This window comes from Mustela lutreola, chromosome 16 (genome assembly GCF_030435805.1).
Source record: "Mustela lutreola isolate mMusLut2 chromosome 16, mMusLut2.pri, whole genome shotgun sequence".
In the NCBI taxonomy this organism is placed as follows: Eukaryota; Metazoa; Chordata; class Mammalia; order Carnivora; family Mustelidae; genus Mustela; species Mustela lutreola.
Genome location: NC_081305.1, coordinates 29828428 through 29844437, shown reverse-complemented (window position 1 = coordinate 29844437; position 16010 = coordinate 29828428). Strand labels below are relative to the sequence as shown.

Here is a 16010-nt window from a genome sequence, read left to right as displayed (position 1 = left end):
ATTCATCCTTAATAATTTCTTTTTTCTTAAGATTTATTTTATTTTATTTTTTCTAAAGATTTTATTTATTTATTTATTTGACAGACAGAGACCACAAGTGGGCAGAGAGGCAGGCAGAGAGAGAGGAGGAAGCAGGCTCCCTGCTGAGCAGACAGCCCAGTGTGGGGCCCGATCTCAGGACCCTGGGATCATAACCCAAGTCGAAGGCAGAGGCTCTAACCCACTGAGCTACCCAGGCGCCCCAAGATTTGTTTATTTATTTTAAAGATTTTATTTATTTATTTATTTATTTGACAGAGAGAGAAAAACAGCGAGAGAGGGAACACAAGAGGGGGAGAGGGAGAGATTGTCTTAAGCAGACTCCATGCTAAGCAGTCTTACTTGGGGGACCCAATCTCAAGACCCTGAGATCACAGCCCAAGCCAAAACCAAGAGTCGGAGCATAACCAGCTGTGCCAGCCAGGCACCCCAATATTTTCTTTTAATAAGAGAGTTGTAGATTACGTACTTCTTGAGAACAGGAACTGCGTTTAACCCATCTTTGTACCATCAGAGTATCATTCATACCTCTTAGATGCATTTTCATTGAATCTACGGAAATGAGGAATGATAAAGGTCAATTTGACTTGGCAACTAAAAAGTTAGTGGTGATCTTAAAATACCTTAAGTTGGCTGGCACGGGAATGGACTATGGGACATTGAAGAATGCACTGGTCATGAAGAAAAGGAGCACAACAAAGACCAACCTTTCGAAAGTTTTGAAAGTTATAAAAAGGCTGAAAGAGGTTTATTTTTTGTTTGAGTTAGGCCATGTTTTTAATTTGAGGAGAAGACTCTAGAATAAAATATCTTGGCACACAGGGCACCTGGGTGGCTCAGTGGGTTAAAGCCTCTGCCTTTGGCTTGGGTCATGATCCCAGGGTCCTGGGATCGAGCCCCGCCTCGGGCTCTCAGCTCAGCAGGGAGCCTGCTTCTCTCTCTCTCTCTCTCTCTCTCTCTCTCTCTGCCTTCCTCTCTGCCTACTTGTGATCTCTCTGTCTATGTCAAATTAATTAATTAATTAAAAAAAAAAAAAAAAAAAACTTGGCACCAGAAAGTAAAGATAGCCGAAAAAACAAGCTTTCAGAAAATGTAGGAATTAATGGATTCAAAGAAAAAGGAAGGATTTGTCTTTTTATATGAGAAAGACTTGCTTCTTCCTCTAAAAGGGAAAGATAAGATGTGTGAATATCTGGGTAAAAAATTTGAAGAGACAAATCAAAAAGTTACTTATCGTTTTAAATGAGGAATGGGGGTGTTTTTAGCCCAAAAATTGCTGGACTTAGGACCTGTAAAATAAGAAATAACACTTTCATATATTTAGAAAGTAAGTACTTTTAATTTACTTAAGATCTAAATTTTGATCACTATTTTACATGTTTTTATTTGATTAGGTACTTCCATTCAGTCAACCCTTGGTGCCAATGGCGTTAGATTAGACAACCAGCCTATCGTCAAAAAAAGGCGGGGAAGAAGGAAGAATGTAGAAGGTGTTGACATCCTCTTTTTTAACAGAAATAAACCACCTAACCATGTAAGTAAAAAGTACTGATCTTTGAGTCCAAAATTTGAGTCCAAAGTATGTAAATATATATATTGCTATTTTGCGAATGTCTTAGAGAGTAAAAATATTAATTAGGAAATTAGAGTGTACTTCTAGATTATATCTCAGAGGAATCTAGCACTGACCAAGACTCGTGAAAATCTTAAACTTGGAAAATTTGTCAGAATTTTAAACAGCTTACTTTTTTCCTCTTCAAAAAGATTTTCTTTACTGGACAAAAAATCGAATGATAAAGCATAGAAATAAAATTTTCACTTGTTTTTTTCTCTCCAGGTTACTTTGGGCTTAACCACCTCACAGATTTCTACAGGGATGACTCCAGCACTGTCCTACACTCAACCTCAAGGAATTCCTGATACGGAAAGTCCAGTTCCAGTCATTAACCTCAAAGACGGGACAAGACTTGCAGGCGATGATGCGCCAAAGAGAAAGGATTTGGAAAAATGGCTTAAGGAGCACCCAGGTTATGTGGAAGATTTAGGAGCTTTTATTCCTGTAGGTGATGCCTTACAGATCTTGGTATATTTTATTTCTGTGGTTTATCAAATCCATAATGATGAAGCATATGTTTTTACCCACTTATGTAAATATGTGTTCTGCCCAAGGGTAAGGAAAATAAACAGAAAAAAATAATGACCGTTTTTCCCCCCGATAGAACACAGTGCCATTTCCATTTTTCCATTCTGCATTTAATAATGAAAATTATCTCCAATATACAGAGTACTATGTTAGACCCAGTGTAGGTTGTAAAGGTATAAAATTTCCAGTCCTTTTCCTTAGGGAGTTTACTTTAAATTACCAGTGATACCAGTGATCATATTAAACATTTATTGAGACTTAACCGTGTTCCAGGCATTTTACTAACATACATTATCTCATTTAACACTCCTAACACCTTTATCAGAATGGCATAATTGTAACTATTTTCTGGATAAATTAAAACACCGAAATTGGAAGTAAGTAGTCCAGGGCACAGTCTTAACTCCAGTGTCCAAACTGCTACTCGTAAGCTCTTCTTCAAGCTGCTGCAGTGCTGCTGTTGTGTCTCTGCAGGTGCACACTGAGTTTACTCTTATCAGAGCGAGAATTGTTTTAGTTCATTTGCATTTTTTGTCTCCTGAGATACTCTGTGCTCCCTGTCTCATAGGCATATGACTTTCTTACTCACAGAAATCTGTCACTGCATTTTGCAGTACTTTACTATCAGGTGCTGATATACCGAATTCGCATCAGATCCCCCAAAGAGCAAAGGTAGGAGGCCTGTTGTATCTGCCTTCATTAGAATGGAGAACCTAGCACAGCTGTCTAGTACTCTGTGAGCTTCTGAAGGACAAGATCCTATTCACCTTTGTATCCCCAGGACTTAGTACATAATTCCTGATCCATAGAATAGTATCTAGCTTCCTATAAACATTTACTGAGCCAATGAGTAAAAACTGAAAGTCCTTTGAAGACAAAAATCTACTCTATAAAGGTAAAGTTGTTATTTTATTAACAGAAAAAAATTACCTTGTTACTTTTTTACATTAAGGAACCACAAAAGCTCCACACTTCAGTCCCTACAGTGGTCTTTGTGTCTGTAATGTGTACTTTGTCTAGAATTTTACATCGCTGTTATTAACATCAGGAAATAACCTGGTCATCTACACCAGACTGCCTCAGGCTTGGCGTTCAGATGCCTTTCATATCCCTGGTCTTCTTTTTTTTTTTTTTTTAAGATTTTATTTATTTATTCAACAGAGAGAGAGATCACATGTAGGCAGAGAGAGAGAGGAGGAAGCAGGCTCCCTGCTGAGCAGAGAGCCCGATGTGGGACTCGATCCCAGGACCCTGACTGAGATCATGACCTGAGCCGAAGGCAGCGGCTTAACCCACTGAGCCACCCAGGCGCCCTCCCTGGTCTTCTCTAAGGATGCCACTAATTCTCAAACTTTAAATACTTTTGATTTTTTAAAAAAACAAAGTTTTTATAATTATGAGGGGAGGAGTTTTCACTAAATATGATGGGTAAGCATAGAATGAATACTGCAGTTCTAACAATAATAAGAATCATTAGTTTAACCCTGTAACTTAACATGTTAGAAAATAACATTTTATTCAGTCAGTAGATTTGCATTAACTACTCAGTGCTAGTTCTTCTTTTAAGGGATGGAGGATAAAACCACAAACAGTATAAAGTTCTTGCCCTTGTGGTACTTCCACTGTAGTCTGTAGGGTTTCTCTGTCTTTCTCTCATCACTGCAAAGGAATCTTTATTAATTTTTTAAACTTAAAAGCCATTCATCATTTTCACTGCTAATAAAATTATCATAATTTTTTAGGTAACATTATAGAATATTAAGATTTTAAAACAGCATTTGTTGTGATAATACAAGATGATTAGTTTTGGTTTCTTTTTTTTTTTTTTTTTTTTTTTTTTTTTTTTTTTTTTTTTTTTAAAGATTTTATTTATTTATTTGTAAGAGAGAGTGAGAGCGAGCACAGGCAGACAGAGTGGAAGGCAGAGTCAGAGGGTGAAGCAGGCTCCCTGCGGAGCAAGGAGCCCGATGTGGGACTCGATCCCAGGACGCTGGGATCATGACCTGAGCCGAAGGCAGCTGCTTAACCAACTGAGCCACCCAGGCGTCCCTTAGTTTTGGTTTCTGAAGGATATCTCACATTAATGATTTCTTAGCTCTCACATTCTGTTGTATCCCTATAGCTAAATAATTATAACATATAGATATATAATAGCGAGGCTATGTATAGAGTACTGTGGAAACATAAAAAAGAGTAATGAGTGATTCTTCCTAGGCAAAGTATCTGGGGAAATGTGGAAAGAAGATAGAGATGACAGCTGTGACTGGTGGATGATAAAGAATAAGTAGGCATTTGACCAGGTTAACACAAGAGAAGGATATTCTAAGCATTATAAAATGAGTAGGAAGAGTTAAAAAGGATAGGACTCTAAGGCATATTCATAAAAGAGCGGGTATTGCGGGGTATGTGAGGAAATCTGTGGGGTAATAGTAACAGGATAGAAAAGGTAAATTGAGGTCCAGGCTGTGAAGGGATGGGTCTGCCACGCTGAAGAGTCTGAGCATTCCTCTCCTGCATTGTTCTCATTGGTCGGAAACACACACCAAGCCCTGCTTTGTTAAATTATAGAAGTGAGCAGTATGGTTTGCTGGAAAGAGTTTCATTACCAGATACTACCACTTGTTGGTTGTATGACCTCGAGGAAGGTAACCTCTCCAAGCCTTGGTTCCCATTCGTAAAATATAAGAATATCTTTTAATATCGTGACGGTTACTTGAGGGGAAATAAGAAAGACTAGTAGTGAGACGAAGAGAAGAGGAAAGCCACAGCTGGCACAAACATGGATTGTACCAGCGCAGAAAAACATCTGATGTTTCAGATGAAATTTATCAGGAGAAGAAGTGAAGAACTGTACGATTTTGAGGAGGCTGCTCCAGTGTTACTGGTAACTCCTTCAGACAATGCTAGGAACACAGTGATCTGTGAGAGCGTTTAAGGAAAGACCTCATTTCAGGAGCGAGAACGCTCACTGAATGATGGTGTTTCAATCATATGATGGCCTTGAATATGTTTTCAAATATGTAATTTGAAGAAAAGATTTATATTATATTTCTTGAAGTCATATTTAATATTTTTATTAGACAGTTGACCCTTGAGCAACACTTGGGCTTGAATTGTGTGGGTCCACTTTTACGTGGAATTTTTACAGTATGGTACTGAGAATGTATTTTCTCTTCAATACGATTTTCTTAAGAACATTCTCTTTTCTTCAACCTTCTTTGTACCAGTAGGTTCAACAACTTACTACTTTGTTGTAAGAATACAGGATATAATATAAATATAACATGCTAAATATGTGTTAATCAACTGTTTATAGCATCAGAAAGGCTTTTGGTCTGCAGTAGGCTATTATCGGTTAAGTTTGGGGGAATCAAGAGTTCTATGTGGATTTTCGACTATGCAGGGGCGGTAGCCTTAATCCACATGTTGTTTAAGGTCAACTGTGTTAAATATAAAAATATTTAAAGGTTAAGTATTTTTAAAGTGTAATGGGTAAATTCTTTAATATATATGTATGTATATATATTATATACTAAAGGTAAAATATGTGTATAATATATATTATCTTCAGTGTATAATATATATTAAATATATATTCTTCAGTGTATAATATATATTATATGTATCTTCAGTATTATAGAATTAAATTAGTTGGATCAGCTTTTTTGTACTGTTTGCACAAGTAAAGATTTTAAAGCTGTTTCTTTACTTATATGTTTTAGAGAGTACAGCTCCATGAAGGGAGGCCTAAACAAAAAAGGCATCGTTGCAGAAACCCTAATAAACTCGATGTTAATAGTCTTACTGGAGACGAACGTGTTCAGCTGATCAACAGAAGAAATGCCAGGAAGGTATGTGTATATTTATTGTTAATTGTTTATAAACAGACCTGGAGATGGGTTAAAACTAGCAGATTTGTGGGGAAAGACATGGACTATAATTTTATGCAATCTAATTTCAATTCCCACATCTTTGGCTAAGCCTTGGGATAAAAATAAGTCACTTGACACATCTGTGTGTAAGCCATGTGACATTGCCCAAGGGCCTGACATCCAAAGCAGCGGTTCTCAGCACGGGGCAGTTTTGTCTTGCAGGGACATTTGGCAATGTCTGGAGGTCCCAGCTTGGGAGGTGAGGAGGTGGCAGGCAGGGAAGGGACGCTACTGGCATCCAGCTGGTAGAGGCCAGGATGCTGCTGAACTTCCTACCGCACATGAGACAGTCCCTCATAGCACCCACCCAGAAAGGCCACACTGCTGAGGGTGAGAAGCTGATGAGAGAGCCACCATTCTCATTAGGCCGTCAGAGATTACATTTTTATCACTGAAATTTCCCATCAGATGGCCTTAAAGTATCTTGTTCCTTTAAATGAGCCTAGTACATAATTTTCTGACAGATGAAAGTAAAATGTCTTAAACAAAGGTACCTTATAGAAAAAAGGCACTGCTGTGTTTATCTTACTGCTTTTTTGACTGATGAATGGTAAGAGTCCAGTTTTTCTAAATTCTGTTTCTTAACCAAATGTGGCTCAACATTTGTTTCCCCAAATTGTTTTCATTTATGGATTGGTAGATGTCTCCTTCACCTCAAAAGCACCCTTCTGTAGGCCTATAGCTCTGATATTTTTATTCTGTTTTTTACTCAGATAAGCATGCAACAAAATAAAATTAAAAAGAGAAAAAGATGGCCTCAGAGTAAGAACAGCAAATTTCTCATTGAGTTCCTTCAGTCACAATCAGATTACCTTAACAATTGTTTTAATATTGTTATGTGCACTAGCTCATTAAAATTAATACTGATTTTCCCCAAGTTTATAGAGCTTATTCAGCGTTTGTTTGTACTTTAAAATGATGTCATAGGGGGATTAGGGAAAAGACAAGATGACATTTTAGTAGCATTTTACTTAATTTTGTGATTATATAGATGGTGTTACAAATCTTAGCACTTTATCTTCTAACAAAAGTTAGCATTACTGGATAGGAATAAATTAGTCTTAGCCAGTTTTAAGGAACTGGAACAATTTTGTGGTTTTACTTATTAGATAATAAACACTCCTAATTTTATCTAATTGTTATAACCTGACAAGGGGTCTGTTCATCTCCCGTAATTTGTATTATTTATTGTTCTGAGTCTGTAGCACACAGGCTAAAGGATTCAAAAGAATCTACCTGCCGAATCCCTATACACCACCCACCCAAAGGGCCTCCGCTTACACTGGAGCTTAGTAAAGGGGGTAACGAAAAGGAGAAGGCAACAGAAACTAAGTAAAAACTACAGAAAATATTAGAAAAGAGTGCTTAAGTATTATAACTATAGATACCTATAACTTCTAGGTGGTGTAGCGACATTAAAGTCCTGTCTGTATTCTACCAAGAGATAGTATATGTTCAGAGAGGTATGGAAAGAGGAATTACCTTTAGACACCAAAGGAACATTAAGTTGGTAGATCCAAATCATTGAAGTTTCAAAATATTTTGTTTTAATGTCCTACTAATTATCATATGTAGTTTTTAAATTTTTTCATATTGTGATTAGTTGGCTATATCACTGTTCACATGCAAAAGATGTGTTTAATTTTATACTTCAGGTTACGTAATAGGTAAGAGCATGACTTTGCGGAACCTGAGTTTAAAAGCTGGCCCTAATGCTTACTAGCTGGCTTTAGGTGACTTACCTAACTTCTCTGAGGCTTAATTCCTTCATTTGAAAAACAGAAATAATACTCTCTCAAAGGATATAGTGAGGGGCGCCTGGGTGGCTCAGTTGGTTGGGCAACTGCCTTCAGCTCAGGGCATGATTCTGTAGTCCTGGGATCGAGTCCCACATCGGGCTCCTAGCTCTGCCAGGAGTCTGCTTCTCCCTCTGAACTTCTCCCTCTCATGCCCACTCTCTCTCTCTCTCTCAAATAAATAAAATCTTTAAAAAAAAAAAAAGGATATAGTGAGAACTAAAGTAAATTTATATACTGAAAGTCCTTAGCATGATGCTTGGCATGTAAGAAGAAGAAGGAGAACTTGGGTGTTTGTTTGCACCAGATGCTGTGCTAAGGCACTTGAATTGGTTTCATTTTTATCCTTATAAAACCCTGTGAGGAAAGTGTTGTCGTAATCCCCTTTTTATAGATCAGAAAATGGAGGCTCAGAGAGATTTACTGATTTGCCCAGTTCCAGTAGCTGGTAAGTCTGACTCTGGAGGGCACATGCTCTTAACGAGGCTGTATGACCTATCCAGCATAGCAAGTGCACAGGAAACCGTGGTTATTCATTTTACTATTTTAGTTACTTAAAGCATTTAAAATTTACATACCACACGTCTGTACGGTATATTAGCAGTGCCTTTGGCATGTGGTAGTCCTTTTAAATATAGTAGAGAACGTCAAAGGTAATTCAAGAAACACATATGTCTTAAATAAACTCTGTATAGCACAGAATAAAAGCAAAAAGGTCTTCATATTTAATATATATAATATATATATAATAAAAATTAATTTTTAAGTGGCTAACAGTCTTTTTCATTTACAGGTTGGAGGTGCATTTGCTCCCCCTTTGAAAGACTTATGTAGATTCCTAAAAGAAAATTCGGAATACGGAGTAGCTCCTGAATGGGGAGATGTTGTTAAGCAGTCTGTGAGTAATTTCATAAATACTAACTCACACATCATCTTAACAATTAGACGCCATCTAGTCAGATTGAGAAAGATAGGTACCATATGATTCCACTCATAAGTGGAATCTAGAACCGAAAACAAAACAAACAAAAAGCAGACTCTGATCTATAAATACAGAGAATAAACTGATGGTTGCCAGAGGGGAGGTGGGTAGGGAGATGGGCAGAATGGATGAAGGGGAAAGAGGGTACAGGCTTCCAGTTATGGGATGAATAAGTCACGGCAGCCTGTGTAAACCTGTCGAATCACTAAGTTGTACACCCGAAACTAATGAAACATTGGGTGTCAGCTATACTCAAAAAAGAAAATTACCTGCCATTTAATGATATCAGAGATGAAGTTTTAAATTAAGAATTAGCAACAGTGTAGGGCACTTGGGTGGCTCAGTGGGTTAAAGCCTCTGCCTTCCTGAAGCTCCAGTCATGATCCCAGGGTACTGGGATCGAGCCCTGCATTGGGCTCTCTGCTCAGCAGGGAGCCTGCTTCCCTTCCTGTCTCTCTCTGCCTGCCTCTTTGCCTACTTGTGATCTCTATCAAATAAATAAATAAATAAATCTAAAAAAAAAAAAAAAGAAAAGAAAGAATTAGCAATATTGTGTAAACATGTGCCAGTGTTTTCACAGTTTTTATTTTGCAGTACACATTACAAATTTCTCAGATGTTTGTTGAGTTAGAATGCAGAATCAATATATACTGATCATTAATCTGTTTTTATTTTAACGTCTAAGATAACTCTTTGAGCAAGGCCACAAAGATTAAGCAAAGATGTGCAGAAAGAGACATAATAAGGATATTATATATAATAGTAACAAATTGGGAATATATTAATGGTCCATCCATATATAGGAAAACTATACAACTGGCAAAAATTATATCTTAGAAGAACATCCAATGACAAGGGAGGGAAAGGTCACGGTGTGTTAAATGGAGTAGTAATTAAGCCCTCGGAAAAGCCAAGCCTGACCATGTGGTAAATGCTGAATAAAGAATAGCTACTATTTCCACAAGTGTCCAAATGAAAAGGACAGGCTATAAAACTATGTTCATTATGATTCTATTTATTTTAGAAACGGAGTGGGGAGAATTGTAGAATCTGTCTATATGAACAAGGGAGAAATGAAATACACACCCTAAAATATTAGCAATGGTTTTTTTCTCTGGTGAAATTACAGATGATTTTTTTCCGTGGTATATTTGTTGTTGTTGTTGTTGTTGTTGTTTTCTGCAGTGAACCCTAATGCTTTTGTGAAGAAAACAATTAAGTTGATGAATTCAAAACAAAATTTTATTTATTTTTTTTTAAAGATTTTATTTACTTATTTGACAGAGAGAAATCACAAGTAGACAGAGAGGCAGGCAGAGAGAGAGAGAGGGAAGCAGGCTCCCCGCTGAGCAGAGAGCCCGATGCGGGACTCGATCCCAGGACCATGAGATCATGACCTGAGCCGAAGGCAGCGGCTTAACCCACTGAGCCACCCAGGCGCCCCTCAAAACAAAATTTTAAAATAGTACCATGAGAGTCTTTGAAACTGCCATCTAGGGGCACCTGGCTGGCTCAGTCGGTAGACGATGTGACTCTTAACCTCAGAGTCGTGAGTTCAGCCCCATGTTGGGTGTGGAGCCTACTTAAAAAAAAAAAGAGAGAGAGAGAGAGAGCGGTATTGAAACTGCTCTGCAGAGGGGTCACAAATGATAGTCACTAAACACATGTAGCTGTTGAGCATTTGAGATGTAGCTGCCTGAATTAGGTTGTGTAAGAATTATAAAACACTGGTTTGGGATTTGGGGGGGGTGAGTATTTTTGACACACAATGTTACATTAGTTTCAGGTGTACAGCGCAGTGATTGGACAGGTCTATACTGTGCTCTCCACAAGCGCAGCTGCCGTCTGTCACCACACAACACTGTCATAACTTCACTGATTTTATTCCCTGTGCTTTTTATTCCTGTGACTCAGGGCGCCTGGGTGGCTCTGTCAGTTAAGCGGCCAAGTCTTGATTTTTGGCTCAGGTCATGATTCCAGGGTCACAGGATCAAGCCCCGCTTCAGGCTCTGTGCTGGGTGTGGAGCCTGCTTAGGATTCTCCCTCTCCCTCTATTCCGCCCCCCTTAATTAATTAATTAATTTTAAAAATTATCCCCTAGGGGCGCCTGGGTGGCTCAGTGGGTTAAAGCCTTTGCCTTCGGCCCAGGTCATGATCCCAGGGTCCTGGGATCGAGCCCCGCATCGGGCTCTCTGCTTAGTGCAGAGCCTGCTTCTCTCTCTCTCTGCCTGCCTCTCTGCCTACTTGTGTTCTCTGTCAAATAAATAAATAAAAAATCTTTAAAAAAAAAAAATTATCCCCTAATTTTTTCATTCCGTAACCGGAGTCTATGTCTTCCATTCCCCTTCACCCATTGTGCCCATCTCCCCACCCTGGTTTGGGATTTTGAAGATTAAGTTTGGAAAAAATAGAAAATATCTTTATTTTCATAGGTTACATATTGAGATGGTGGGATTTTGGTTTAATTATGTTAGGCTATGGGGCGCCTGGGTGGCTCAGTGGGTTAAAGCCTCTGCCTTCGGCTCAGGTCATGATCCCAGGGTCCTGGGATCGAGCCCTGCATCGGGCTGTCCGCTCCGCGGAGAGCCTGCTTCCCACCCCCCTCTCTCTCTGCGTACTTCTGATCTCTGTCTGTCAAATAAATAAATAAAATCTTTAAAAAATAATAATAATTATGTTAGGCTATATTACTAAAATTAATGTCACCTGTTTCTCTTTTACCTTTTTTAATACAGTTGCTAGAAAATTTAAAGTTACATATGTGGCTTACGTTATAGTTCTGCTGGAGCCTGCTAGCCTAGAAGTTCTACAACTCCTATCACTTTTAGGAGTTCTGGGCCCAGAAAGTCATGGGAGAATCACTCAACTATCTTTATCAGCATGGTGCTAGCTCCCTCCCTTACTCCCAAAGTGACAAAGATTCACATGGAGCATCTCACTGTAATCTTAACCTTTCACTTACTTCCTCTGTTCTTTCCTTATCGTTCTCCTAACTTGGACGAGGGGCACTTCTGTAGTCTTCAAGAGTAACTGATGATGCGAAACTGTGAGGGTGCAGAAGTAACCTCATGAGAAAATGTCTTTGGACCTTCAGTTCCCTAGAACTCTTCTACACACGTATGCCTCACCATGTGGAAGAAAGCTAGAGGCCTCTTCCTGCTTTCTTACCCTGTGAGAAAATGAGAAGCGGAGGAACTGTCTCACACCCCTCCTCACTATCTGAAAGAGGCTGTCTCTTTCATAATTGATTACGTTCTTTCAGTACAGACTCGGTCTATGAATAATTACCAATTTTAATGTGATCGCTACTGATTTTATTCTAATGTAGCTATTGTTACTGATTTTTTTTTTCCCCAGGGATTTCTTCCAGAGAGTATGTTTGAGCGCATTCTCACCGGTCCTGTTGTGAGAGAAGAAGTCAGCAGGCGTGGGCGACGGCCTAAAAGTGGAATTGCCAAGGCCACGGCAGCGGCGGCGGCAGCAACTGCCACCAGCGTGTCAGGCAATCCTTTGTTAGCCAACGGATTACTTCCAGGTGTGGATCTCACAACCCTTCAGGCCTTACAACAAAACCTACAAAACTTGCAGTCTCTGCAAGTAACCGCCGGGCTGATGGGAATGCCTGCCGGTCTTTCTTCTGGAGGAGAAGCTAAAAACGTGGCCGCCATGTTCCCCATGCTGCTGTCAGGAATGACTGGCTTACCAAATCTGCTGGGCATGGGGGGGCTCCTGACCAAGCCTACTGAATCTGGAACCGAAGAGAAAAAGGGAAATGACTCGAAGGAACTAGAAGGAAAAAAAGAAAGGACAGAGAGTCAAAATTCAGAGAACGGGGGAGAAAACTCCGTGTCGGGTTCTCCTTCCACGTCCTCTACCGCTGCAGCCGCCAACCCGCTAGCTCTTAACCCACTACTGCTGTCTAATATACTCTACCCAGGGATGCTGCTCACTCCAGGCCTTAATCTCCACATGCCAACTTCGTCCCAGACCAATACTTTCGACGTACAGAAAAACAGAAACAGTGACTTGGGCTCGTCTAAGTCCCAGGAAGTAAAGGAGGAAGAGTCCAGAGGTAGAGACCAGGAGGACAAAGGGGGAACTGAAGCAAGTCCTCTCAACGAGAACAGCACAGATGAGGGTTCAGAGAAAGCTGATGCTTCGTCTGGATCCGACAGTACGTCGTCATCATCCGAGGATTCAGATTCGAGTAATGAAGACTGACTCCCAGACTGCACTTAAATTATGAACTGATTTTGGATTTTTTTTTCTTTAATTATGAATTGTAAATACCCCAGTGTTGAGTGCATCAATAACTTACTGACCGAACATTTCAGTTATTTGTTTAGAAGTGCAAACTGCTTTCAGAGACGTTTTGCATGTACTATTTCTTAAGATCCGTATAAGTTTCTGAACTCGTATGTACTATCAAATACATAAAGGTGTAAAATTACAACAAAAAGGCATTATAATTTTGTTGGGGGTTAATTTTATGAAAATTATGCTCCATGAGAGTTGTATATTTAATATATTTGCAGAGAACACAGCATACTTGATGCATATTTACTGATTTAATTTGAATATAGTTTTACAGCCTCCTTGACACCTATAATTTACAGATCAAAACTCAGCAATAATTTGGGCAGCTAATGAATGTCATGAAAGCTGTAGAGTCTACATCACCATCCACTGCTTTAATTCCATGAAAACGCTCTCGTGTCGTGATGCACTGCTGACGTTTCCAATTCAGGTACAAGTGTGTTTTAAAGAAGAAATAAGTTTCCCAATCAGCCAATTGAACTGGCTACCTGTTACCTCAGCTGAGTTAGTTTAGGAAGTTTACATTCGTTTCTAATTCTCTACTTGTTTTCAGGGGTTTTTTAAACACATCCTCTATATCATGTTGATCTGGCAAGAAATCTGACTTGCTTTCGGCTGAGCTTAACTCTGATATCAGTAAAATTAAGTCCTACAAGAGTCCTGTGTCATGGGACTTTGGCACCCTCTAGACATACTTAGTTTTACTTTTTCAAAGTTTGGCCTCCTCTAAAGAAATCATTCTGTCTCTGATGAGTAATGTCTGTTTCCAGGGTTCAGAAAAGGCAAACTCATGAAATACCACTGAGAAGATCGTTCCACACAGCATACTTCATGTAAAAGAAACTGTTGGTTTGCTTTATTCGTGTAGATTTCTCTTTGTGTTTTATGTCATGGAACTGTTCCAACATGAGCAGGTCTTAGTGATAAAGTAATATGCAGAATAGTCTAAATTCATTTTTTTTTTTAAGTTGCTAGGTATAAGCAGACTAAATGTTGCCCAGAATCAGTGTTGGGTTATCAGTTTATATTAAATATACTGAGTTGGCCCATTTTGAATATGCACTTTGAATGATCTCAAAAAAATTTATACAAGTTATACCTGTCAACCACAAAAATGAAGCCCAAGGCTTCTGATCAATTTCTTAGAACCCTTTATCATGTAAAATTTGTCTGATATTTGATTTGTGATACAGTTTCTCCTGCTAAAGCTGCTATTAATTCCGACAAGATAGAGAGGTCCAGGATCACCTTCATGTACATTAAAAACAATTAGAACTGAATTGGACATAAAATACCATTTACATCCTAAGGAGAGAAAGATGTTAGCATTTTTCTGATACTTGGATAGGTCAGTGATAAAGTTTGCGAGGGGCTAAATTTAGGGGGAAAGTACCCCACTTCTCTCCCACAGAAAAAAATAACTCAGTACTTTTTGATAGAACTTTGTTGTTTCATCATAAATCCAACAATTATATTGGATTTTCCCAGATCTTTACCAGTAAATTATGTTTCTGTATGTAAGATAACTAATCCCTCACTAGAGAGACAGTGTTACATGTATTTACAAAGTCATTTAAGTTCCATTGAGATTGTATTCATTTTTGTATTTTTCCCAAAATAGTACTTTGAATTGATAGTTCTTTATGCAATGTCTTAGCAATAGTCATCCGGGAGAAGTGGGTAGTAATTCTTCATCATGAAAATGATATATTACATATTTAGTATCTTCCCTTTGCAGTATTGCACTTTTGTTTAACTAGAACACACCTATGAGATAGCCAAAGTTTTTCAAACACAGTTAACTTAGTTTGCTGGTGGGGTATTTCAACACCATCCATACTTCCCTCTTTCCCTCTAGTTCTGTCCGCATAATCTTCATTCCTTTCTTTCCCCAATTAAAAAAAAAAAAAAAAAAAAAAAAAAGGGAAAAAAAAGCCCTAGATCTTGTCACTAAAAAGCTAATTTATATCAAATTTATGAGATAAAGTATTTTCCTAATTATGATCAGACGAATTTGGTTAACATATTAGTGATTCTCTTTCTACGTAATAAGGCAATTACAGTTTTTCAAAGCATTAAGGCTAATACTAACGTTAAAGTTTCTCTCGGATTTCAAGACACTTCTATTTAGTATTGATTGGGGAAAAGTTTTCCACCTGTCAGCTTAAAAAAAATGCAAATATGGTTGTGTAAAGATAAGGGTTATAAGGAAAAAAATCAGTAGAATTACATAATACTAAAGTTGCAGTTAAAAGGATATCCAAGTATGTGTTGGTAGTTACTAAAAGAATTATAGCTGTTATTGCCTTGTATTTATAGCCCTTGTTTCAGGTTTCATGATTCAAGTCTTAGTCCAATTCTTCTTTTGGACATTTGCAATATTTACCAGTTGTGTTTTGTGTAGTCTGAATTTGCTTTCTGTAGTTGAGCAAACGTCTTAAAAAAGTCATTTGTAATTTATTAAATTACTTTCTATGATGTTCTATAGAGCAAATGGAAGTTTAATTATTTTTTATTAAACATATTCTTTGACTACCCATGATGTCAGCCTCTGTACATGACAATACTCCTTTTTTTAATTAACTTTTATCTATAATTTATCTTAATCCAGTTGTGAAAGAAACCCTAGTCCTAAATCTCCAAAAGGAAAGTTATACCTTGGGGGAAAAATTTTTTTTTTTTAAGATTTTATTTATTTATTTGACAGAAATCACAAGGAGGCAGAGAGGCAGGCAGAGAGAGAGAGGGAAGCAGGCTTCCCGCCAAGCAGAGAGCCCGATGCGGGGCTCAATCCCAGGGTC

At 38.3% G+C, this 16010-nt stretch overlaps 1 protein-coding gene across 12 annotated transcripts in view; it reads left to right on the top strand.

Moving 5' to 3' along the window:
• Positions 1-15746, top strand: part of CHD9 (chromodomain helicase DNA binding protein 9) — a 225627-nt gene extending 209881 nt beyond the window's left edge. For all 12 annotated transcript variants that reach the window (XM_059152717.1, XM_059152723.1, XM_059152721.1 and 9 more), the window contains 5 exons: positions 1434-1573; positions 1877-2098; positions 5905-6033; positions 8704-8808; positions 12250-15746. In XM_059152717.1, the coding sequence (XP_059008700.1) occupies positions 1434-1573; positions 1877-2098; positions 5905-6033; positions 8704-8808; positions 12250-13113 (1460 nt within the window). In that variant the 3' untranslated portion in view covers positions 13114-15746. The remainder of the gene's footprint in view (positions 1-1433; positions 1574-1876; positions 2099-5904; positions 6034-8703; positions 8809-12249) is intronic.
• The last annotated feature ends 264 nt before the right edge of the window (positions 15747-16010 follow it).